The 24031-nt window shown below is 34.8% G+C and overlaps 1 protein-coding gene across 13 annotated transcripts in view; it reads right to left on the minus strand.

Moving 5' to 3' along the window:
* Positions 1-24031, minus strand: part of Ppfia2 (protein tyrosine phosphatase, receptor type, f polypeptide (PTPRF), interacting protein (liprin), alpha 2) — a 453918-nt gene that overhangs the window by 61621 nt on the left and 368266 nt on the right. For all 13 annotated transcript variants that reach the window (XM_013517986.1, XM_005374377.2, XM_013518004.1 and 10 more), the window contains 5 exons: positions 23500-23720; positions 20198-20435; positions 16079-16108; positions 12555-12685; positions 10214-10368 (listed from right to left, as the gene is read on the minus strand). In XM_013517986.1, the coding sequence (XP_013373440.1) occupies positions 10214-10368; positions 12555-12685; positions 16079-16108; positions 20198-20435; positions 23500-23720 (775 nt within the window). The remainder of the gene's footprint in view (positions 1-10213; positions 10369-12554; positions 12686-16078; positions 16109-20197; positions 20436-23499; positions 23721-24031) is intronic.

Genomic DNA, 24031 nt, shown 5'->3' on the forward strand with positions numbered 1-24031 from the left:
TTTTTCACAGCCCTTAGGCTGTAACTACTTGTTAGATCTTTCTTGCATATCTCTGTCTTCCTGAGAAACCACTTTGAAGATACCACCATATATTACAGCAGCCACTGATATTTTCCTACTAATCTGTCCATAACTCTGTAATGTTTGTATTGTTCCTGTGCTATTTTGTAAATGGATGTATGCTTATTACTGTGTTTCCTACAACAACCATTGAGAATAGTCCATGAATATTCAATTGGTCACTCATGTATAGCTCTATTTATTTTCTTTAGAAACCACTTTGAAGATACCAAAGTATAGTACAACAACCATTGATAATAACCTACCACTTTTGTCTGTAGCTCACTATTGTCTATTTGTTTTCCTGAGAAACTATCCTGTAGATAACAATATGTAAAACAACAACCATTAATAATTTCCTACCACTTTGTCTGTAATTCAGTAAGGCCCCCTATTACTATGTTATCCTTCTTTTACTCTTTAAAATAAAAACTAAAAAAAATTTAAAAAGAGAATAAAAAAATGAAGATTTTAGAAATGCTGACTACTCTGAAATCTAATTGCTTTGTTGTCAAAGGAAGTAATACATAATTGCAGTTGTGTCTTGCTTGAAAATGCCAAATCTAAAATGGTGCTCAAGGCACTTGAGGTATCCTTAAGCAGTAGCAAAATTCCCTTTTTCAGCCCAGGTAACAAGTTTCTGGGTGAGAAAGACACTTTTTCCTAGGACTGACTCAGCTGCCCAACAAACCTCAGATTCCTCTTTCTACAAACTCACCCAACAAACCACAGAGAATGATTCCAACCAAATTAGCTTAGAGGTTCTTTGACTCTAAGGGTGCTTACTACATATGGTGAGAACCTGTCACTTTCTTAGGAGCTATCAGTGGCTCACAAGTTACTATAGAGCACTTGCAGTGTAGTCAGGCCAAATATATGCTCTCAGGTTTTGCACTTGCAGCAACAACAAGAACTTATTTAATTAATAATTTCATACTGATTACATGTTGAGATGATAACATTTTGTATATATTTGGTTAAATAAAACTTATTATTAAAATCGATTTCAATTGTCCTTTTCCCTTTTCCAGTGTAGCTGTTAGAAATTTGATAATTACATATGAGGCTCAAATTTGTGACTTGTGTGAATCCTGTACAGCATCAGATACCAGTGATTCTCAACTGGAGACAGTGTCATTTCCCAAGGAAAACATAAATACTTGTATATGTTATACAACATATGTTATATGTTATACAGTGTTTGGACATTGTAGCGACTACGAAGTGCAGTTATCATATATTGAGAAGAGGATGATAATTATAAATATTTCCAGTAAGTAGAGAATCTTGTAGTTTGTCCTTAAGATGGCAGGAGCACCTATGAGGAGAAATACTGTCCTAAGAAAGCTAGAAATTATTCATTCTCCTAGGTAATTCGCTAGGAAACTGTGCGAAAAAAAAATAGTTAATCTGACTCCTTTCATGGCCAAAGGGAGGCTTGAAAGACTTGAGTCCCATGATTTTGTAATTGCATAATAGATTGTTTATCACCCTGTTGCCCACCTCAAGTCTGTGAATACACAAGCTATGGCCCTAGTGAAGTTCTCTGGTCTATCATGCAGGCACATTTACTTGTAAAATCTTTGAAAACTAGTAGCAGTTGGAGGTAGAACCATTCCTAAGGTGTGAGGGGCTCAATCAGGCAATTTTTACAAGGTCCCTTTCTACATTAACAATTTGAGGCCAGTGACACAGCTCAGTAGCACAGCACTTGCCTGGCAAGTGCAAGGTCTTGAGTTTGATTCCAGGGACACCCCCCCCTCACAAAAAAATTCAGTCACCCCAAATCAATAGGACAACAATCTAGTCATCCAATCTCATATAGTTCCCCTCCAGAAAGGGGTAGCAAGTCATCTGCTTTCCAGGCCACTCCTTCCTGAACCCAAGACCAGATCACTCACCCAGAATGACACTAGATGCAAGGTGGTACAACCCTATACCCTTGGGCATTTGCTCCATGTACTACACTGGGTAGAGTGTCAGGAGGAATCCTGCAAGGAAGAACTGCAGATCTAGGTCTACATGGTTCAGTGGGATTAGGCATCCTGCCTGGATAGCATTGTCTCTTGGCTGTCCCAGGGTCTGAAATGGAACCAGGAAATTTTCTTTTTTTTTTTTTTTTTTTTTTTTTTTTTTTTTCCAGTAGCAGGAGTCAAACTCCTGACCTTGTTCTTGCCAGGCAGGCGTTGGGCCGCTGAGCTAAATCCCCAGCCCCCAACCAGGAAATTTTCTATGCTTCCAGTTAAGAGACCCACATGAGTTTCAGAGATGCCTTGCTTGGAGGTCTTTTTAGCTTTTGCTTTTCCCAAACATCAGTGAAGGTCTTTAAAAGTTTCAAAGAAAGTGCTGGAAAGTGTAGGGCTTTCTTAGGACACAATATTCAAGGATGGATTCCCACATGTTCAGCTTTAACAAGGGCATTAGTTGGAGACATATATTCTTTTGGCTTCTAAAAGCAAATGTCTTCACATTTCCTGGTTCTTAGTTTGTCTTTCAAATAATATCTCATATTGGTCCTTGAGATAAAAGTCCATAGTAATTTCTTCCAAAACCCAGAGTGCAAGGTCTGTGCCTTTCTATCTAGCAGAGGTCTATGTCTTTGGATGGAAAGGAAGCTCTCAATCTGGAGAAATTAATGTAGCAGCTTCATCTTTCTTTTGCTGACCTCTATGCAGCAACACACTCAGTTTAGTTTGTACTTAAACATACAAAAAGCTATGCATTGTTATTTAATTCCATGTGTGTTAGTCTGTTCTTACACTTAGGCCTGGACTGTAAAGGATGTGTAATAACTACATTCCCGACCCAAGTAAATACTGCCTTCTTCAAACCAAGACCCTTTCTCCATGCATATAAGAAGTTATTTCTAGTGGACACTTTGTGGAGTTTACATTTTATATGTTGGTTCTATAACATCAAAAAACAATCTAAAAATTTGGGTAAAAGCCAGTATAGCTACCCAAAGTTTATGTGTAGAAAGATATTGCTAAATAATGCTTGTGTAATGTTGGAATTGTTCTGTCTCTATGAAATTATTTTATTCCTTATGCTTATTATTGTGGGTCAATGAACTCAGAAAATCATAAAACCATAAAGGAAAGAGAATTGCACTTTAACACGCAAAGCAAAATAAAACAAAACTTTTTAAAATATATCATTTCTTATATATATTGAAAGGACATTTTCTAAAATAGCATTTTAAGGAAATATTATTTAATTCAGTTAAAAGAAAAATGTACTTAATAATATGTATTTTGTCTGTAATTGGGGATTCTGCTTTATCAAAAGCAACATCTTTTTGTTTTTACTATGAATTTCGTAGTTCTACTGTATTTGACTCCGATTATTCCTTTTTTCTTGAATGTCTCTGTGTTTTAGATTTCTGTTCTAGGTTTTATCATGTATTACACTCTATTCACTGTTAGCATCAGCTAGCTGGATCATGTGTATTGGCTCTTTCTTCTTTACTGCCATTATTATTAGGGTTCTCTGAGGAACTGGAAGATCTGCTCTTTCCCAGGTGTTAAACTGATGAACATGTTGAGTTTACATCGTGCAGAGGATTCCTGCAAAAGTAGTGAATACGTTAATATATGTATCTGTTTTCCATTACACTTTCACTACTTTCCTAAGCCAGCAAGGCCCCACTGGAGCATGGCATTTACTTGGGTTAAATTTTAACTGTCACTTCTGCTTAAACACTTGACTGCGCTACTTAGATCATTCGTTTCTGTGCTTGTCACTGCTTCAGGTTGTTGTCTCCCAATCTCCACATTTCCTGTGTCCCAGCAGCCTCTGAGTCCGCTAGCTCACCTAATCATTTCCTCTACTTGATAATTTAGCTTTGTACTCAAACCCAGACTGCCCATTTCCTAACCATAGAAAAGATCCCAGCTTTCTCTCAGTCACACTTCCCCTGCAATTTGTTCCTCATATGGCATCAATATCCCTTTATCATAGATATGTCCTATTGGAGATGCTACCTTTTCATTTCTGTAGGCAAACTGCATGTAAATGTTTCTAGTGGACTCAAATATATCTGGAGAGAAGAAAACTAATAATCTCACCTCCCTATAGATATATGGTCTGTATCTTTCTACTGGAAAACTTATTACTTTTTTTGTCATGTTTCTATACTGTGTATTGTGTTGGATTTCTGTTTACTTTTTCATGAATGCATGTGTAAGACCCTCAAGAAATTCAGAAATTTCTGAAATAATTTTATTTTCAATTTCCTTTGGTTCCCAAACATGTTCCACAGGGATTGGAGCTTAATTAGATATTTCTTGAAGGGAACAGCCCCAAGAGTATATTATTTGGAGGACAAGAAGGGGAGATAACAGCTAGGAGCAACCATCAATCACTATCCTACTACACAGCTACTCTACCTAGTGAAATCACCTCCATTTTTATAAAATATAGAATGTCAACCAAAGGATTGAAAAAAAAATCAGACCCTGCAAATTTAAAGACCCAATCCAGAAATGGGTATCTGCAATGAAGAAATACAAACAACAAATAAATACTTGAAAAAATGTTCAACATCACTAGTCATTTGAGAGATGCAAATTAAAACAACACTGAGATTCCATCTCACTCTGGAAAGAATAGCTATCATCAAGAAATCAACCAATATCAAATGCTGGTGAGGCTGTGAGGGAAAAGAATAATCTTTAGATATTTTCTCGGATGTTGAAATATCTTCCAGCTCTAAAAATCTAGTATTTTAAACATAGAAATTTACTTTCATAACCCAGAATTCCTACTGTATGACCAGTCAAAAGAAGACCACTGGACAAATGGCTTGAATGCTGGCATTTCAAAGAATGACTATTATGAGGATTGCAGAAGATTTTAAAGATCATCTAATCCAAACATATCAAATGCTTGGATAGCCTTATAACAGTGCTTTGTAGCTTTTCTTTGACAATCTCTGGAGACAATTCAATTCAGGACCCTCTAAGCTGAAATATTTTATATATAGTTCTGATGCTCCATTTATCTTTCTCAGATTGCAGTTTACCTTTCTATAACATTAACACTTTAGGTTCTAGTTTTGTATCTTCACTCAACAATGAGAAGACTAACACTTCTACAAAGCACTTATTCAAATTCTTGGAACCTGTTAGGTCAGCAAGTGGAAAGAACATACCCATTTTCTTATCTACTCATCATAGATTTCAGTTCTCTAAATCAGCCTAATACTGTCCTCCAGCCTGTCTCCAAGGTGACACATACCTCTAAAAGTGTAATAATCAGAATGGATATCTTTGGATTATTATCTTGCTATAACAAGTTAGAATGGAAAAGTTGCATTTTCTCTCCTAGCACTTATAGCTATTAAATCAGCCTAAAGTTATTCATCACACTGACTGTAGAGTCAGAAGAAATCTATAAATTTTTCTTATTGAAAAACCCTCCCAAGAATTGTAGTTTTAGAAGGGATTGATTGGGATTCTTCTTACCTCAGTTTTTTAACATAGCCTTTGGAGATAATCCTAATTTTCTCACTTACAATTTCTAAACATATCAGTAATCTACCGTCAGATACCTGCACTGTTGAAATGCTTATGTCCAAGTGATTGGCAACTGTGTCGACTGAGGACAGAGGGAGTCTTACTCTTGTTGCAAGAAGTTTGAAGTTGATGTCATTCCACTTACCATTGCTATACGATGGGCTTATTTAACCACTTATAAGTCCCACCTAATTCTTCCATCAGTGAGACCCACTTCTGGCATTTTGTCTGATGGAATGTCGTGAGTCACAGTTTGCTGGCTGCCTTTGCTGATTATTTACTAAGCCACTTTGTCAAGGAAACAAAAGAGCTTAGTCCAACATGACTATTTTTAGCATAGCTTATTTTCTCGGTTTCAAAGTAGGTTAATGCCTTCACATAAAATTAAAAGTCAAGCTAGTCAGGATTTCAATTACTTATGCATAATCACTGATATTAGGGCTCAGAACCACTGGTCTTAGTTGTTCTGAGAAGACACAATGCAAAAGAAAAACCTTTCTGGGCCAGAAATTTTCCAGTCTTTTGTTTTATTTTAAATGTAGAGGTTTTGTATTTTTACATATTATGCATCTTACTAGATTTTTCTGTCAACAGCCATGATTCAGCCATCTTCCTAAAGTTCATGGTTGACGCCTTGTACTCAAGAGGCCCTCAATGTATGTTTTTCATTCAAAGTAGAAATAAATAAATGATTTTAGATTACCTATTTTTTTTCATTTAACCCTCAAAATCTCACCTCGCTTGGACTTTAATGTTTTGTTTATACCTGTTTTCTAGGTGAATTCTTTCTCTCCAAATAAAGAGATGGAGGAAAAATGAGAGTGTTCAAATAGCTGTACTTATTTTTATATTCTATTCACATAAACTTTCTTTTATTCAAAAAATCTGATTTTATAATTTCCCTTTCAATGTGGCCAGTATTTCCCATTATGAGTTTATTTTGGCTGGTAGAATTCCTAACATAGTTTTTATACATGCACACCACTTTCATAAACCTATCATGCATTATGTTTCTCCTTCTAACTTTTGTAGCAAAGTGTTTTAAAATGGTTTTGGTGGAGAAATCCCATTTCAGATATATTATTTCTTTCTTAAATTCATGTGATCATAATGTATGATTGTGAATGTATTACCACTCTCTTAAATTGCTCTATTTGTATCCAGGCTTTCTTGTGTAAACAAACTTCTGTATTAGAATTTGTCATGACTTGTGATTTGTGTCTAGATGTCCTCTCAAAGCCACATGCAATTGTGGAGTGGGCTTCTAGAGTTTATGACTGATCCATGGTCCAATGCTGGCATTATGGATGTGAGAGCTCCACCTACCCTGGGGCAGGTAGTTTGCACACAGTATAAGGGAGGGAAAGAGCCTACTTGCCTCCTCTCCTCCCTTTTTACTCTTGTTGCTTTTATTGTTTTCTGCTGCCATGAACTGTTGCTCTCTGTTATGTGCCACCCTGCCTTGGAACCAGCCAGGTATGGACTGAAACCTCCACAAACTGTGAGCTAAATAAACCTTTCCTTCCTCAACCTTAGGTGTCCTGTATTTTGTCTCAGCAATGAGAGAAAAGTAACAAGGACAGGACTAAACTTGCTCATAGAGGTTTGTAGTAAAGTATAGTGATGATGGTATCAAATGTTTGACAGAGGAAAAAGCAAACAAAGTACTTGTGGATAATTCCCTGCATCTTAAATGCTAAGCAGAGAAGAAAGATAAGTCAATATCTTGAGAAGATGACCAGATCAAATGACTTTTAAAATATAAATCAGAAATGAGTATATTTGATCATTAATGGAGATAGCAGTTATGCATTGCAGCTGGATGTATAAATCAGTGGTAGCATAGTTCATTGCTGCTGGACATGCAAAGTATTACCAAGACACAGTTACATTCTGGATCTCTTTTTCCAGGAAGATATCAGAAGTACCTATCAAATGCACTGTCTTTATGTCCTTGGATGAAAATATCAAACCTATCTGTGCATTGTGCAATTTGGGATTCAAAGAGCAAATGGAAATTAAGGTGAGAGAAGGAGCAATTAAAATCATATTCCTGAGTAAGTCAAAAGTTATTATTGTATACCAGGAGACTTTTTCTAAGCTCAACAGTAGAATTCAGATAGACTTGGCTTATATATATGGTTCTTTTTCCCACATAGTACTTTAAAGTTGATTTTAAATGCTCTAACTAGAAAAACAAATGCTCACTGATTGATTTAGTCTACAAGACTCCCAGTTATTTTATACTTAGCCCATAACCTGATACCTCTACTAGACATTTCATTCTCAAACCCTGCTTCTGAATTCTATGCAGTAATAACTTTCAAATCATCTATTAAGAGTAGAATGTATTTTCCAAAAGACATGAAAATTTGAAATTTACCATTATTGCCAGGTTTTTTGTATGCTACTCTTGTGTTTTGGGGAAAAAAAAAGCACAACACTTAGAAAGGGATTCTATATTAAATTTTTGTTTGTTTTTTCTTAGCTTTATGCAATTTCTTTCCATTGTGTTGCTTCCTTTGGGTTATAATACTTTCATATTTATATTGCCTTTGTAACATTTTTGTACAAATAGACAATGCACATAATGAGTTTGATTGTACACAGTTAGAGGCTATAGATATACTCATATTAAATGATCCCTCAAATTCAAAATTTCTATATTTACCCCAGGCCTTCAAATGAATATATGAGACAAGTAACATTTCCTCAAATATTTTCCAGTATGGTTTAGTACAAAATTTTCCTTCATTGTTCATCATTTCTGATGGAACCAAAGATATCTTTTCATACTTGGAGGTATGTAATTTTCTTCCTCCAACTGTATTTTATTTAAATGCAAGTAGCACAGTTGCTCTCAAGTTAACTTATATTATCTTCCCTCACTAACTAAATGTTTTAAGAGTAATAAATCTTAGAGTATGATTGAAAACTTCAAATTTGCCTTTTGCCATATTATTTTCAATTCATCCTATTTTTATTGTAGAAGAAAGAACATTGGCAGTGTTCCTGTGTCTGAAATTCTGAGATCAGGATATTAAAATTGAAATTACTGATGATGCTTCCCTAGATTATTCTGATGCATGGATCAGCTGCACTGGGTTATATTTCCTGGATTTGAAAAGTTTTTGATGGTGTTTCTGTTAGTATCTGCATGTACCTTCTAGAACAAAGTAGCCCTATGGTCCGTATCCCTTATCCAAAATTTTCTATGTACCATTTTCTTCCAATGCAGATATGGTTTCCAGGAGACTACTCCTATCTGCATCATTTTTTTTATTTCCCCAAATGTATTTCCAATAAAGATATTTTCTTCTTGATTTCTCCAGAAGCAATGATTCGTCCTATACATGACCCCTGTGAAACTTCCTAGGTACAATTTTTGTCCTTGTCTTCCTCATCAGTATTTCAGTTTTTACTGTGTGGCTGAGTCAGGATTTGATCCTGTCCCCGCTCTGCTGTTCTCTGAAATAAAACAAAAATGTCTCAGAGTTCAGAAATCTTCTGAAGTTTCTGATGTAATCCCAACTTGTTTCCAATTTTGGTGAGATTGAGAAGGATATAATTATAACTGATTTCAGCTTCATTGGTTCTGATCTAAAGACACACAGACACTGAAAATAGGAAATATGCACCATGTTTCTAAGAGCCTTTACATTTTCTGGACTTTAAATTATACCTTGGATATGGAAAAATATTAAGAAGAAACTCAGTCTTTTCTCAATAATTTAATTTTAAAGTAAATATATAGGAGGAGGCCTGCTTTAAAAGAGCCCACTATATATTACTGGCTCTTTAAATATCATTATTTCATAAATATTGCCTATTATTTTCATTTCAGAATTATTGTACACTCCATGTATAATAATAATGTATGATATAATGTATATAATAATATACACTACATGTATAATATCTGAAATATATTTCAGATATATTCAGATGCTTTATATATCTTTGCATAGTTATTCTCAGAGTTATTGCAAATGTACTTATCTAAATTTTAATTCAGTCACAGACAATAGCTCATTCTAGTGCATTTCCTACCATGAAAAGATGTCCTTCATTTCATGGAGTTTTTTAAGGGAAAAATGTGATAGTTTTAGACAAAGACATTCGACTCTTTACATTTTAAATACTATTTATTGTAACACTTTATTTTGATTTGAGAAAGTTCTATTGGATTTCTCATCTTTTGCAGCATTTTAGTTTTAAATTCACATAATGACTTTTATACACAGCTATATCCCAACTGCCAGTGCACTCAATGGGTTTAAATTGACTTTGAAACACTAGCATCAGGATGAATATTTCAGTTCTGCAAAAACACCAAGACATTGTTTACCAGCAATAAAATAAAGATGACAGTAATTGCACTTGTCTCACAGGATTATTGTGCCTGTCACAATAATTAGCATTAAATAAATTCTAGCTATTCTTATCAACAGAAAAGTTGATATTACCAACAAGATATTGCAATATTTTTTTACTGTAATTTTTATTAATTATTATTCAACTAAATTAAATTTATCAAATTGTTTAAATAAGAAGTTTGTCAGCTATGAAAGAAGAAATGAAATGAAATGAAAGACAGAGACATGCAGAAGTGACAAAAGTGACACACGTGTACTTACGGAGCTGCCCAAGCCGAGCTTTCTCTTTTTTACCAAACAAGCGTCCTATTGAAGACTTGATTCCTTTCTTCTTGGGGGCTTTGTGGAGAGAATCTTGGCTGCTATTGGCACTTCCAAGCCCAAGGCTTTCTGGCTCAAGAGAGGCAGATAAACTACTGCAAAACACAAAGGAGGACAAACTGCTTGTTTTGATGCAATATCCACAAGGCACACAAGACTTGTTTCCTTTACAAACATACAATAGGACGAACAAGTAGATTTTGAATGCTGTTTTCTCCCTTTATTTTTATGTTTTCTCTTAAGATATTAACATGTTGTTTCTTCAGCCTCAGTGACCTGACTCTCCATTTCCAAATTTTCAGCTCTTTCCAGTTTCATTTCTTTTTTTTTTTTGCAAATATATCCCCGCTTTATTTTTTGGATCATGTCAAAATAATCAATGATTTTGGCTACATTAATAACTCTATACTAGATGTCCTTCTATTATTTAACCCTAAGGTCATTCAATTTTTAAAATTTTGTTATTTTTATTAATACATGTGTGCAGTACATCATGACTACATTCTTTGTGGGGATTGGCACATGCATATATCACATCTTAATTCTTTTTGAATCACTTTCCTCTCCACCCTCCACTTCCATCTCTGGATCCCTGTCTGTTTGAGAAGGATCTGTCTCCTCACTTCCTGAAACCGTGTAATATTTAAGCTTGTGAGTATGATTTATTTCAATTAATGTTGCAGTCTAAAGGTGCGTCCATTTCCCAAAAAATGACTCAAATTTCTCCTTCTTGTGGCAGGGTAATACTCAGTTATGCGTAAGTACCACATTTTCTTTATCCATTCGTTTGCTGATAGACATAACAGTTGGGCCAAATGGAATTTCTAGTTATAGTGTTTTAAAGAATCTCTGTACTGATTTCCATAGTAGTTATACTATTTTACATTTTCATCTACAAGGGAAAACAGTTCTCTTTCCCATTATCTATTTGTCAGTTTACCATTCTATAATAACCTATGGCAATCAACTAATTGTAAAGTTGATGCTGCTATTCAAATATATAATTTTACAGGATTTTTCTCTAGCTTCTTTCTCTCTCTCAGGTTCAAAGCCTAATTCCTTTATTCTGAAATTATTTGGATGGGATTTAGAAGACAGAAATCATATTCCCTAGTGATCATTATATATTTTTTCTTATACTTTTCAAGTATTCTTTGAGATATATGATAAACTGAAGTGACTAGCTGGTCTAGATTCAATTTCTGGTCAATATATTTGGCATGTTATTAATAAGAGGCATTCAGTATATATTGCCTTAAGTTTTTACATTTGTAAATTTTGTAATATATTATTATATACTAACAATGTGTTATAATATATTTACTTTTACATCCTAGTTAACTAAAGCTCATGTTCTCTAACTCCAAAGCTTTTCAAGTGTTACAATTCACCTTTTTCTTGGAGAGTAAAAGAAATACATATTTGAACCTTTTTTCAAAATAAACAATGGAAGTTAACTTTTAAAACCACATCACACAGAAAACCCTATTTTCAAAACACATTTGTTTAAAATATATTCAGAAGATAGGTTCTTATAGAAGTCATAGATCATCAAGTTATTACGTTATCTAGAAAGGTAGCAATTTATAAGATAGCAAGAAGACATATTTAAGATGTAAACTACATGCCATGATTTATTTATATCGATTGTTATAGAGACCCACTTGTAACTTTGTTGGCCTCTGGATAAGACAGCATGAGGAGTCACTGTGACCCATAAGATATTTCCCTGTGTAGACATCTTTCCCTTTAACCTTTTGGCCAGTGTGCTGTTTTAAGAACGTTTAGTTTGGGGAGATGCTATCACAGGTGGTGGCACAGAAGGTACATATGCGGCCACTGGCTTATTAGCACAGTGGAAGTATAGGTGTGAGCTTTCAGACCTTAATTATTCTAACACTACAACCCAAATTTGTAGCCTGGTCTGAGAATCTCTCTAGTTTTTTGTTACTATTCCTAAATCTGTCATCTAGCCCACCCTCATTTGAATAAGGAATGTCTGGCAAAAACAAAAGAGCTATCCTTATAGACTACTTTTATATACTGATTAGTAACAAGAACACACATTGATCATTTTAAGAGGAAAAAAAATTATCTCAAAATGGAAATCCGGTTATTTCACGGAGCTATTAGGAAGAAGGAGCAGGACAATACCCTGATGGACAATTATGAGTCACTTTTAATTTCATGGAAACTTTATCGCAATCTGCTTGACAACATTGAAGGAAAAGGGAGGTTTCAGCAGGGACGATCAGTGTGCTGTGCGCTGGGATGCACTCACCTTCTGGCATCATTGTGGTAGGAAGAAGGGAGGGTGTGGGTCATCCTGACGGCTCTGGGCGTGGGCGGAGGAGAAGTTTCACATTTAATTGTTGCTTTATCCTCCCGACCATCTTCTTCTACCACTGCAATCTAGAAGTAAATAAGAATGTATTCTCAAGAACTATTTCTAAGTTTCAACTAAAACTGACACAAATGAGGAATCAGTAAGGCAAGGCTATATGAGGAATTTTAACACAAAAACATGGAGCATACATGCATTACATATATAAATTCATATCACTGAAGAGTATGATTTTCACAACAATTTAATAGTGAAGATACTGCAATTAAGAATTCGTGGATCCACTACACAAAAATCTACTCAAAAGTTATATTGTAAATCAATTTGTAGCCACTGTGAAAAAGTACTCTGGAGTCCATATTACCTTACCTGAAAGTATACTTTTTATATAAAGACACCGAGCACATATTTGAGGAAATCTGTAAATCTACTACAGGAAAAAGAGCAATGTGCATAGTCAGTTTATCTTAACAAAGATACCATTTAAGTGAGGATTCTTAAAATGAGAAGACAAGCTGGCAAAATATAATCTAATCAGGTAAAGCAATTTAAATTAGCCAACCTAGTTAAATGTATTTTGAGTATTTTAAAAAAGTAACAGTTTATTTAAAAAAAAAAACTCTTTCATTTGAGAATAATAGAAGGTTAGAACATAATTCTGGAAAGTTGTTTTATTTCACTCCTAGAGAAGGGAAAATTGAAAAAGTCAAAAGGAGAAAAGATCAAATGTTAAAGAACAATTTGAATCAAATTCAGAATCCAGTACGACTCAGTATGCCATCAACATTGTGAGATAATATAGAGTTCTAACAAAAAAAAAATTTCTAGGGATTAATTTCATTGTAGAGAAATAGTTTACATGCTGCATTTCAATGGCATCATTTTATATTACAGCATACAAGAGGAATCAAGATATAGAAAATAGAGCTAAAAGAGACACCTTTCTGGAAGTTCTGATGCAAAATTTTCTCAGTGTGCTTCATGTAACAATTTCTGGAAAATATCTTGTTTCTACACAAAGCTATCATACATTAATGTGCTTATATGATAGATATATCATGCACTGAGGAATTTGATGAACTTGTTTGTTAGCTCTCCAGTCATCCAGGCCTAGATTACCACTGCAGCTTAGACAGCCATCTGAGTGAGAGTCCTTTTTTCCATTAACTACCATAGGGCTGTCACCAGTTCTTTCAGGGAGTGTTTCAGCATAACTCCAATGTAGTAGAAGACCCTTTTAAATCCCAAGTTCACTGAAGTGTAAACATGTTTCAGAACTCATCCTAACATGAAGTAGTATTTTCACAGTTCTCTGTTTAAACAGGATTCTTTTCTATAATTCTTTCCCCTAGCCACAACCATTTCTGCTTTTAAAATTATGCTCCTGAAGTATCAGTTTATAAAATACTTTTTGTTTCCCCTCCTGTCATAGGCAGCTGAGTTAGATAGAAATATTACAGGCAGTCAGACAGGGCCAGGCCCTGAAGACAAGGTACCTTATGCATAGAGAGGTGGTACTTGCTTCGGGCCAGATCTCAGGACTAAAGATTAGACAAACACACTCAATTACCTCCCAAGGGATGGACATCAGGGATTGATACTCTGAATAGGTAGCAATCACCTTGAAGAGTCATTGACCCAACCCCCTACAGGAAAAGCCCCTGTTCTGTATCCATGCCCACTTGCTAAGTGACTTGCTTCCCCATTTAATCTGAATTTAATGAATTTTGCCCAAACAATTCTTATTAACTGACCATAGTTTTGTCCATTTTTCCCTTACCTTAGAAGCACCTCACTTCGTGGTTTTGCTCTATAAAAGTCCCTAGAAAACACAGAGTCCTGGGGTAACCCACTTGGGCCCCCCTTTTGTCCCTCTCTTGTACAGAAGCTTTCTTTTCTTTCCCCCAGTAAATATATTCTGCTCTTAACCTCCACTGTTCCTAAAATTCATTCTTCAATTTTAGAGAACACGAACTTGTCTCACATATCATTCAGGTTGGGAGTTTTTATTTTCCTGTATCACTCCTACTGACCAAACTACATCCTTTCCAGTATCAACTCTTAAAAACATAAGATACAAACTGTTCCTCTGAATAAAATGAAAGCTCACAGTATATAAACAAAGGACAGAAGAAAGACTTTGGAATCAGTCAATAAAATGGGAACAATAAGAGTTACCTTAATGTACTCTTTTGAAGTGCAAATGAAATCATGTATGTAAGTTCCCCAAATACACAGGGATTTTTAGCCTGTGTTCAATTTTCCAAAACCTTTCTTTCCAGTTGCCATTTTACTCTCTAAATACTATGAAACTGTGTTTCTGAACAGGACTTTCCATCCTATCTTTTTATTTTATCCCATTTCAATTTTCTTTTATACCGTGTATCCAGATATTTTCTAACTTTTTAGATTTTTTTTCTAGTCCTTTTCGTCTATAGGATTGTCAAAGACTAACAAGGATATTATACTGAGAAATTTGTGGTTGAGAATTAAGTAGTAGTCAAAAAGATTCTGTGGGAAGATGAATGAATAATAATATAGGAAAAAAAAAAGAAAATTCCATCAATCTAAGGCATAGAAACATCATATAGATTCCCTCAATCATCTAATAATAATAAGAATTCTCTGGTTCCAGAAATTTGTGAGCATAAACTGACTACTGTATCCTGAAATTGCTAAAAACTGGGTTCTTGCATTAGACAGTAGGTAGAATCTTTGAAATATTTCCCCATCTGATACTCTATGGCTCTTCCCAACTATCCAGTAGTATGTCATTCTGTGAATCACAATTAAATTCCCCGTATTTCCCTTACATCATATTTATGATCTTGTTTCCATTCTGAACAGGAAAGGGCTGTTCTTACTCTGTTTCCTTGTTTTTTATATTTGTGAAGCTGTACTCTCTAAGGATACTGCTTCTGTCAGAGCAGTCCTGCTGACCCTGGTGCTTGGAAAGTCTGAGTAACAAACTAGTATCTTTTCTTTGACAGTTGTCTCTTGACCTGTTGTCTTCACCATATATGAATAACAATGAGACCAACATTCTAACACAATCAGCTGGGGGTGGGGATGTAGCTCAGTAGCACAAGTGCCTGCCTGGCAAGCACAAGGTCCTGAGTTCCATTCCCGGTACTCAAAAAATAAATAAATAAATAAATAAAACAATCAGCTGTGCTCCAGTATTGATATTAAAAATATTTAATTTTACCACCAATATTTTGTATTAGTGATACATCAAGATACTTAGTCCTCATAATTTAATCATTGTCCCAGAAAGCATAAACAATTTTATTTTTGAAGTTTTTGCTCATATAATAATATTTAAACAATGAAATAACAGTTTAATACTTGTAATACTTCTTTTATGTTAATAAAATACTTCAGTGGGAATACTATTTGAAAGTTTCCATAGAAAGAAGGTAATATTCAAGCAGTAATCACATAAGAAGTATTTACAGTACCTTTCTCCGATGTTTCCTTAGATCACTTGGCTGTGAATGGCAGCAATAAAAGCAACATAAAACAGAACTAATTAATGATTATCATCTCATCATTTTACAAGCCCAAATAATATCTATACTGTGGTTGTCAGTTTTTTTTCATTTCATTCTTTGCTAAATAAATGTCTTTAATCATTATAAAAGCATTCCTCCTGGTAGTTACTTTAGAGAAGAACCTCTCAGAAGAGAAGCGTGGGGGACCAGTCACCACAAGGAGGCTGTGTCTACATGCATTTTATATGAGACAGGGACCCTGGGGAATATAAAGCCACAGTAAGCCTAGCTAGAGTAAGCTACCAAAAATAAACATGAGAACATCCTCCCAAGAAAACAGAGACAAGAATGAAGATCCAATGTACACATGGAAGTTTATAAACTCTCCCTTTATCTCCATTCTTGGAGAGCTTTGGACCGTCTTTGGGCAAGCATGCTGTTCGGAGAAATCTCAAGCCTCCTAACATCCTGACCTCACTCCCCTATGCAAAAGTTCTGCCCTCAGCATAGCAAGGACTGCTGCTACCTTTTCAGTGCCCTTTAATAGAATTTGTCACTTTTTCTGATTCCAGATGAATTTGAAAAGTGAATACATTTTATATCTTTGTTAATTTTTCTTGCATAAGTAAAACAATTTTTATTAAACTGTTCCATTGTGCTTCATATAATTTTTTGTTAGTGGAGATATGTCGTTTCATCTCACTCAGTATTCTAACTAGGTATGTTAGCATGTTATTTATGTCTATGGATTTGTTGTGAGGTAAATACTGAAAGTAAACACAAGTGCACTTTTGCATTAGGATTAAGAAACAATGTTTGTGAGGTGTTCCACAATGCAGCAATTAATGCAATGTCATTTTAATCTCTAATTTTCTGTTCCCCAAATTTCTAATCTTCTTCTAATGGTTGATATGTTGTGTCAGCTTCAGAAATTTAGAAGTTTAAGTGACTCAGCAGAGAGCCAAGGTCCTTACTTTGTAAACATCCTCATCCTGTGCAAGAGGAGGGCATGGAGACTATGTGAGGGTTACAATGTCCCATGGCGGGAGCCTGCCTACAGTATACGGGAGGAAAACAGGCTTGCCCTGCACTTTTGCTCTTGCTGCTTTTTCTGTCTTCTGCCTCCTTGAAGTGTTGCCCCTGTGCCATGCCACCCTGCCTTGGAGCCAGCTGATTAGGGACTGAAACCTCCACAGACTGTAAGCTAAATAAAGCTTTCCTTCCCTAATTTTGGGTGCTAGGTATTTTCTCTCAGCAATGAGAGAAAAGCAACTGAGGCACTCCTCCAACATTTTCTACTGGTAAAACAAAAATCTACCTGTCCTTTACTATAAAAATAATGAATTTGATGAAACGGTTTTATTAGGTGATACGGATTTACTGCATTTCATGTCTTGATTTTCTGATCTTGATATTGAACACAATAAATATTTCTTTACCCTTAAGGAAATGCACTAAATACTTTTCAGTACTCTAACTTTAGTGAAATAATGTGGATTTACCCTTGATTTATTTATGATTACCCATTCAAGAAATTTTGTAGAAGCCCTTGAATTTTTTTCATATGCATAAAAAGTAAAATCCTGTCTAAATGATTATAAACATATTTTTTTATAATCTAAAAAATTACACTACAAAGAGTTATGATGCTAATATTTTTGAAAATATTTAAAAGGGAAAATATTATGTTGGAAAATACAGGGATACATAGGGGCTGGGGATTTAGCCAGTGGCAGTGGCACACTGTGTCAGTGGCACAGTCCCTGCCTGGCAAGCACAAGGTCATGAGTTCGATTCCCGGTACTGGAAAACAAGCAAAACAAAACAAAAACCAAAAAAAAAAAAAAAAAAAAAAAAAAAAAAAAAAAAAAAAATAGGGATACAGAAATCAGTGAAGTATACCTGCCTTAAATGCCATCTAAATTGCACTGTGTGGTCCAAAATTCTTACAGTAGTTTTGGAAATAAATTTATAACTAATATTAAGAAACACATATTGCAGAAAATAAACCAGAGAAGATAGTATTTTATTTGCTAAAATTAAAATATTTCCTGAATTTCCCCAAAATGCAGAACACAATGAGGCTCTATGTATCTGCTTACTGTATGTTAACATATGGACTAAAATTTGTACTATCTATTAGGGTGAGGTTACTTCAATTAGTTGGTCACTATTCTGATTGGTCATTGTCCTATTTTAAAAATATTTATGTATCAAGTCTGGTAATCAGCATAGAACAGAAGATCCAGTGGTAAATTTTTTCAATGCTTTTCCTTCACATAGACCGTATTACTTAGAAATCCTAAAAAGTAAAGAATTTGCATATGAAAAATGTTACTCCATCATATAAATAGTTTTACTTCTGAACTGTAAAATGAAAGAAAATGATACCTAAACTATACAAAAGAAATTTTGTGAAGATGAACTACAATATTCAAATACAAAATAAAAATTCCATTGTTTATAAAAGTTTTTCCTTATGGTCAAAAAAATGTATGTGTATGTGTATAATATACACACCCATGTACACATATGATTCTAAAAAATTTAGACCAAACATTATTTTCAAATAGTAAACCATTAGTAAACCAATAGTAAAACATTATTTTCAAAAACATTATGTGTATGTGTATAATATACACACCCATATACACATATGATTCTAAAAAATTTAGACCAAACATTATTTTCAAATAGTAAACCATTAGTAAACCAATAGTAAAACATTATTTTCAAATAGTAAACAGTAAATTAAACTTTATTCAGACATATGTGTGCACATATACATGTATATATGCATACACACATAGATATGGGTGGCCAGTGTACATATTGGTAGCTTTGCAGCCTTCTGAACACATATTACATATATGTGTATATATATTTATGTATGTATAAACTTCCTATTTTTGTGTGGTATTACTAATGTTTCTCCATTTATTGTATCTGTGCTAGATTTTGCAATAAATTGTCTTACTACTTATATTTTCATTAGTATTAGTCTCTACTCCCAAGATGTTTCATTTTAAAATGTGATTCTACTGTTTAAACAATGCAGTTTTAACTGCCATTCAGACTATGTCGAAGTTTAGTGTCATAAGCAGTTCAAAGTTTTTAAATATTTACCATTGCTATCATTTTAATATAGTTTCAGGTAGTGATAGAAAAAAAGTAAAATAGTACATAGGTTAAGTTAAGCAAATTTGAAGAAGACTCCAGTTAAATTCATCAGTCATGTGGAACATGTGCAGCTTACTCATATTCTCAAAGCCTTAGCTATCTCTGCCCTCTGTTGACACGAGTCTTCCTGACTTTAGTGCTGTCAGGAGAATTAAATAACTGTGTGTCACCGCATTTGGTAGTCCTCTGAACGTTACTTTCCAGAAACTTTCTTACATTACTTTTAGCACGTTGTCCTTTGATTTTCTCTCAGTTGATTTCAAGAGACTTCCTGATATAGGTTTCCAAGTTTTAATTTCAAATATAAATACAAATGAGAAAAAGAGTTAAAGAATACATGTGAAAATATTGACATGAAATTTAAAAACATTGGGAAATTAGTGCTGTTGTTTTTTTATAGATCTTAAGAAAATCAGATATTGCTTTATTATATCAGTGTACTGAAGCAATTATAATATATAACTTTTGGTAATTGGTATCTGAAACAGTCACCCAGTCAAAATTTATTTCACTAATCCATCAGTAAAAATGTACTTAATTCTTTAAGTCATTCAAATACGTGATATGTAAATCCCTGCCAGTCCATTTACCTAGTATTTGATCTGGAGAAAATTATCCAAGTCGTCTATCGCTTCCTCATCTCATAATGGATTAATAATTGTACCTACCACACAGGGTTGTTGTGGGGCAAAAAGTAAACAAGCAAAGTGCAGAGAAAGTTTTCAAACTGGAATTAAACATGATAAATTTTAGCTGATCTTCCCTTCCTTTCTTCCTTCCTTCTTTCCCTCCTTCCCCCTTTCCTTCTTTCCTCCCTCCTTCTTTTCCTTCCCTTCCTTCTTTTCGTTGCTGGGGGGCTTGATGAGTCCTGAAGGGGAGAATTTTTCTTTGCCCACATCGCCATACCAGCGTCATGACTCCCATTCGATCCATTTCCCTGGCAGGGCTTCGCGGGGTGAGCTTTGGCGTCGAGTGTCCACTGGGGGGCGATGAGCTGGCGAGAGATGACGCCGTCACGGAGGCAGTGATGGACGTGCCTGGGTGGACCCTTGCCAAATTCAGGCCTTCTAGGCTCACGCTAGCCACTCTATTCTCAATTTCTTCAGCACGCAATTCCGTCGATTCTTTTTCTTCTTGAATTAGCCTAAAAACAGTTTAATTTCCATCCATTATATGACACTGTAATAGAATTCACATAAATCTACTGAAAAAAGATCTGTGAATTTTTTATATTAAATGCAATCTTTTCATATTTTTGTTTTCTTCTCTAGACAGTGCGTCTACTATATCGATAAATTCCAGAGACTTCCTGGCTGATTCTTTTTTTCAAAGCCTATCTATTTCCTGCCCACTTTTATATTTACTATGAAATAATTCTTAATTAAAACACTTTATCCACATCTTCATTGGTTCTAGAATAAATATATATATATGTAATAAAGAGACTTGCTTTTAGATCCCTCACATTGTACCCTGCCCAAATGGAAGAGAAAAACTCTGCCAGACAACCAGTCTGTTCAAACATAAAGCCCCTCACTCTGCTCCAGAGACTAAAGTAAATCTGTTTATCAGGATGGTTCCCAGGCCTAGTTCTCAGGCTTATAGGAAACCTCACAAGTCTACAGAATGCCATGCTGTAAGTCATCAACATGCTGATGTCCTCCTGCACTTCCCACTCCCAGAGGCAACAGACCCACCAATGACCTCTGCAAAATTTAAAACTTTCCACCTTCCTCAGTGAAATTTCCCCCTCACATGCCTCGCCTATAAAGCAGGCCAAGGGTTTGTTCTGGGCCAGTGGTTTTTTTGCCCTTGGCCAGGCTATACCCAGCCTGAAATAAAGACATTGCTGTTTGTTTCATTCCTGCCTGTTCTGGTGGTCTCGGTCACGACTCAGGATCTAGCCTGTCACTTGTTAGGCAATGCCATTAAACTATGTTTGGTGCATACAGTAAGACTTTTGTATTTAAAGAATGCAAATGAATTTGATCCTCATTTGCTTACTTAGGAATGTTGTACACATATTTCCTAAAAATTAGAGAAAAGTTTTTTTGATTAGTCTAATTAACTATGAACTTCAACAACAACCTGTGAAATTTTTATCTTTACTGATATGGGCATATTAATTAATCGCCAGAAAAATCCATACAAGAATTAGGTCTCAATTTGAAGTATGAAGGCAGACAAATTGAAAAGCACAATGTAAACACTGGTGAGTAAAATTAACCTTCCACAAACATTCAAATGAGCAATTTGTAGTCTTCATGTATTATATTTCTAAAAGAGTTTAATCTATTATTAAGCAGAGTAGTAGTTTTACTTTATCCCATTATTGACAAGCATTAACTCTGCTGTGTTCTTTTCTTTTTCATCAGTAGTTCTGGTGAAGAGCCTCCTACCCTCCTCTGAGCATGCGCTCTTCCCCAGATCAAATTGGTTGCACTCACTCAACCTGTTCACATAATGAAGCGCCCTGACATGTCTGTGTAGTGTTTGGAGATGGAACATTTAAGAAGTTAAATGAAGCCATAGACATAAAACAAATCTGAAAGAATTAATGTTTTGCTCTCTTTCTCCCGTTGCCTGCCTCTCCTCAGGACCAGGAAGAGACACTTCACTGGAAATCGCACCGTTCCAGAACCTTGATGTTAGACTACGCTGCCTACCCAAAACAGTGAAAGGATAAATCTTTATGTTTAACCCACTCAGCCTATGGTATTTTGTTATCACAGTCCAAACAGGCTAAGACATGCTCCATTGGCGTTGAATGAAAAAAAAAATGGTGTTTTTTAAAAGGTCGCTAGCATTTATAAATCCCCAAGAAATGCATTATGCCTGATATGATGGCTTAAAATTCATAAAAATAGGAGGCAAGAGGATAACAAATTCAAGCCCAGCCTGAGTACTTTAGCCATTTAATGAGTTCAATCCTTAGTCACAAAAATAAATAATAAAATAAAAATTGAGTTAACTTAATTTTACACCTATGTCTAGATACCTTTAGGAGAGCTAAATATACTTTAATTTGTATACTATTAAGTACTTCTAATGTAATATGAAAGATATCTGAAGAATGTAGTTTAATACCCCAAATCATTTCCACTTAATAGTGAATTTTAATATAAAAAGTACTTTAAAATTCACTGGGGGGAGGGAAAACATCCACTGGGGAAAAATTTATTTTTATCATGTTTTTATAATGCCCCTAATGTCATTTATCTGTATATGTTTCATGTATGTTCTTTAAAGGGCCATCTGAAATTTACACAGGAGACATACAGATATCCCGGTACTATAGAGAGCTAACTTAGTTAGAAATATTATAGGCAGTCAGATGGGAGTCAGTGCAAAAGATACCTTGTGAGTGTGGGTGGATGTGAATTCTCTGAAGCCCAGCCCTCTACCAAAGGTGAAATGACCACAGCTACATATTTCCCCCAGGGATAAACAATGATTGACATTCTAAATAGGCCTCAATAACCTGGGTGGAGGCCCAGGAGTTGTCCCTGACCCACCCCTTCCAGGGAAGGTCCTTATTCTTTCCATGCACACTTGCTACTTAATTTGCTTCCCCGTTGGATCAATATTACTTAAACTACTATACTTGTAATCTCATTAGTTGATCATAGCTTTGTCCTACCTTATACCCACCTTGTGATTTTGCGCTATATACCTTCCCCTGAGAAGTGGGTCTGTGGCAACCCACTTTGTGGGTCCCCTTCTGTCTCTCTTAGATAGTTTTATTTCCCCAATAAATATTTCTTGCTCTTTTTTCTTTTTTTAGCTAAAGCAGCAGAAATTTTTATTACCTTATACTTTTTAAAAAAGTTTTTATTTTAAAGAAAATAGTACAAAAGAAAGAGCAATTAGTCTGATAGCACTTCCTGCTCTTAACCTCCTTTTTTTTCCTTAGAATGCATTCTTTGGAGAACATGAACTTAGAGAACATGAACTCTGGAGAACATGAACTTGGTGTGTAGGACATCTAGTACCTAAGTTGGAGTTCTAATATTTCAATTAAATTATTTGGATAAATTGGAGGCCCTGTATCGTCTCTATCTCTGGGACTCCCGTGAAAATGCACATTCTTATTCACTGGCTGTGAGTGAGGTCTTACTTTCTGCAGTGCTGCTGATCTGAGAATCAGTCACATTTTTAGCACCAAGGTTTCCTTATCACTTGAAGCCACCAATACTAATTAAACTCACCTTATTTCTTTGTTGATGGCATCTAATTGTTCCTGAAGCATCATAGCTAAGGTCTGGGCATCAGAATGACCACTTGGTGAGAGAAGATCCATTGAGCTAAAAATTGTGTCTCTGTCATCATCATCAATATCAGACATTTCAGTGTCACTTTCAAAATGGTGGCTACTTAGGACTCCAATTTGTTGAGTTCTGTTCCACTCATGATCCCCAAGTGATTTTACCTGAATGATAAATGAACAATGTAGAGTATTTATCATATGGCTTATTTTTAAAGCACCAATCCAAAAAATAACAATAGCAGCAACCATAAAAAAGCATGAATGTTTTTATAGCTGACCTAGCAAAAGCAGAATCAGTTATCAACATTTTAATTTATTTATTCAGTAAAATAATTCCTTGGCATATTAAGTAATGGGAGGCATTAATTGTTAGCATAAATGTTAACATTTAAATAGGAATAGAGTTTATATATTTCCATATGATTTATAGTTCAATCATTATAATGATTATTTTAAGATTTTTTTTTTTTTTT

This window comes from Chinchilla lanigera, unplaced genomic scaffold (genome assembly GCF_000276665.1).
Source record: "Chinchilla lanigera isolate Chin_1 unplaced genomic scaffold, ChiLan1.0 scaffold00004, whole genome shotgun sequence".
NCBI lineage: Eukaryota > Metazoa > Chordata > Mammalia > Rodentia > Chinchillidae > Chinchilla > Chinchilla lanigera.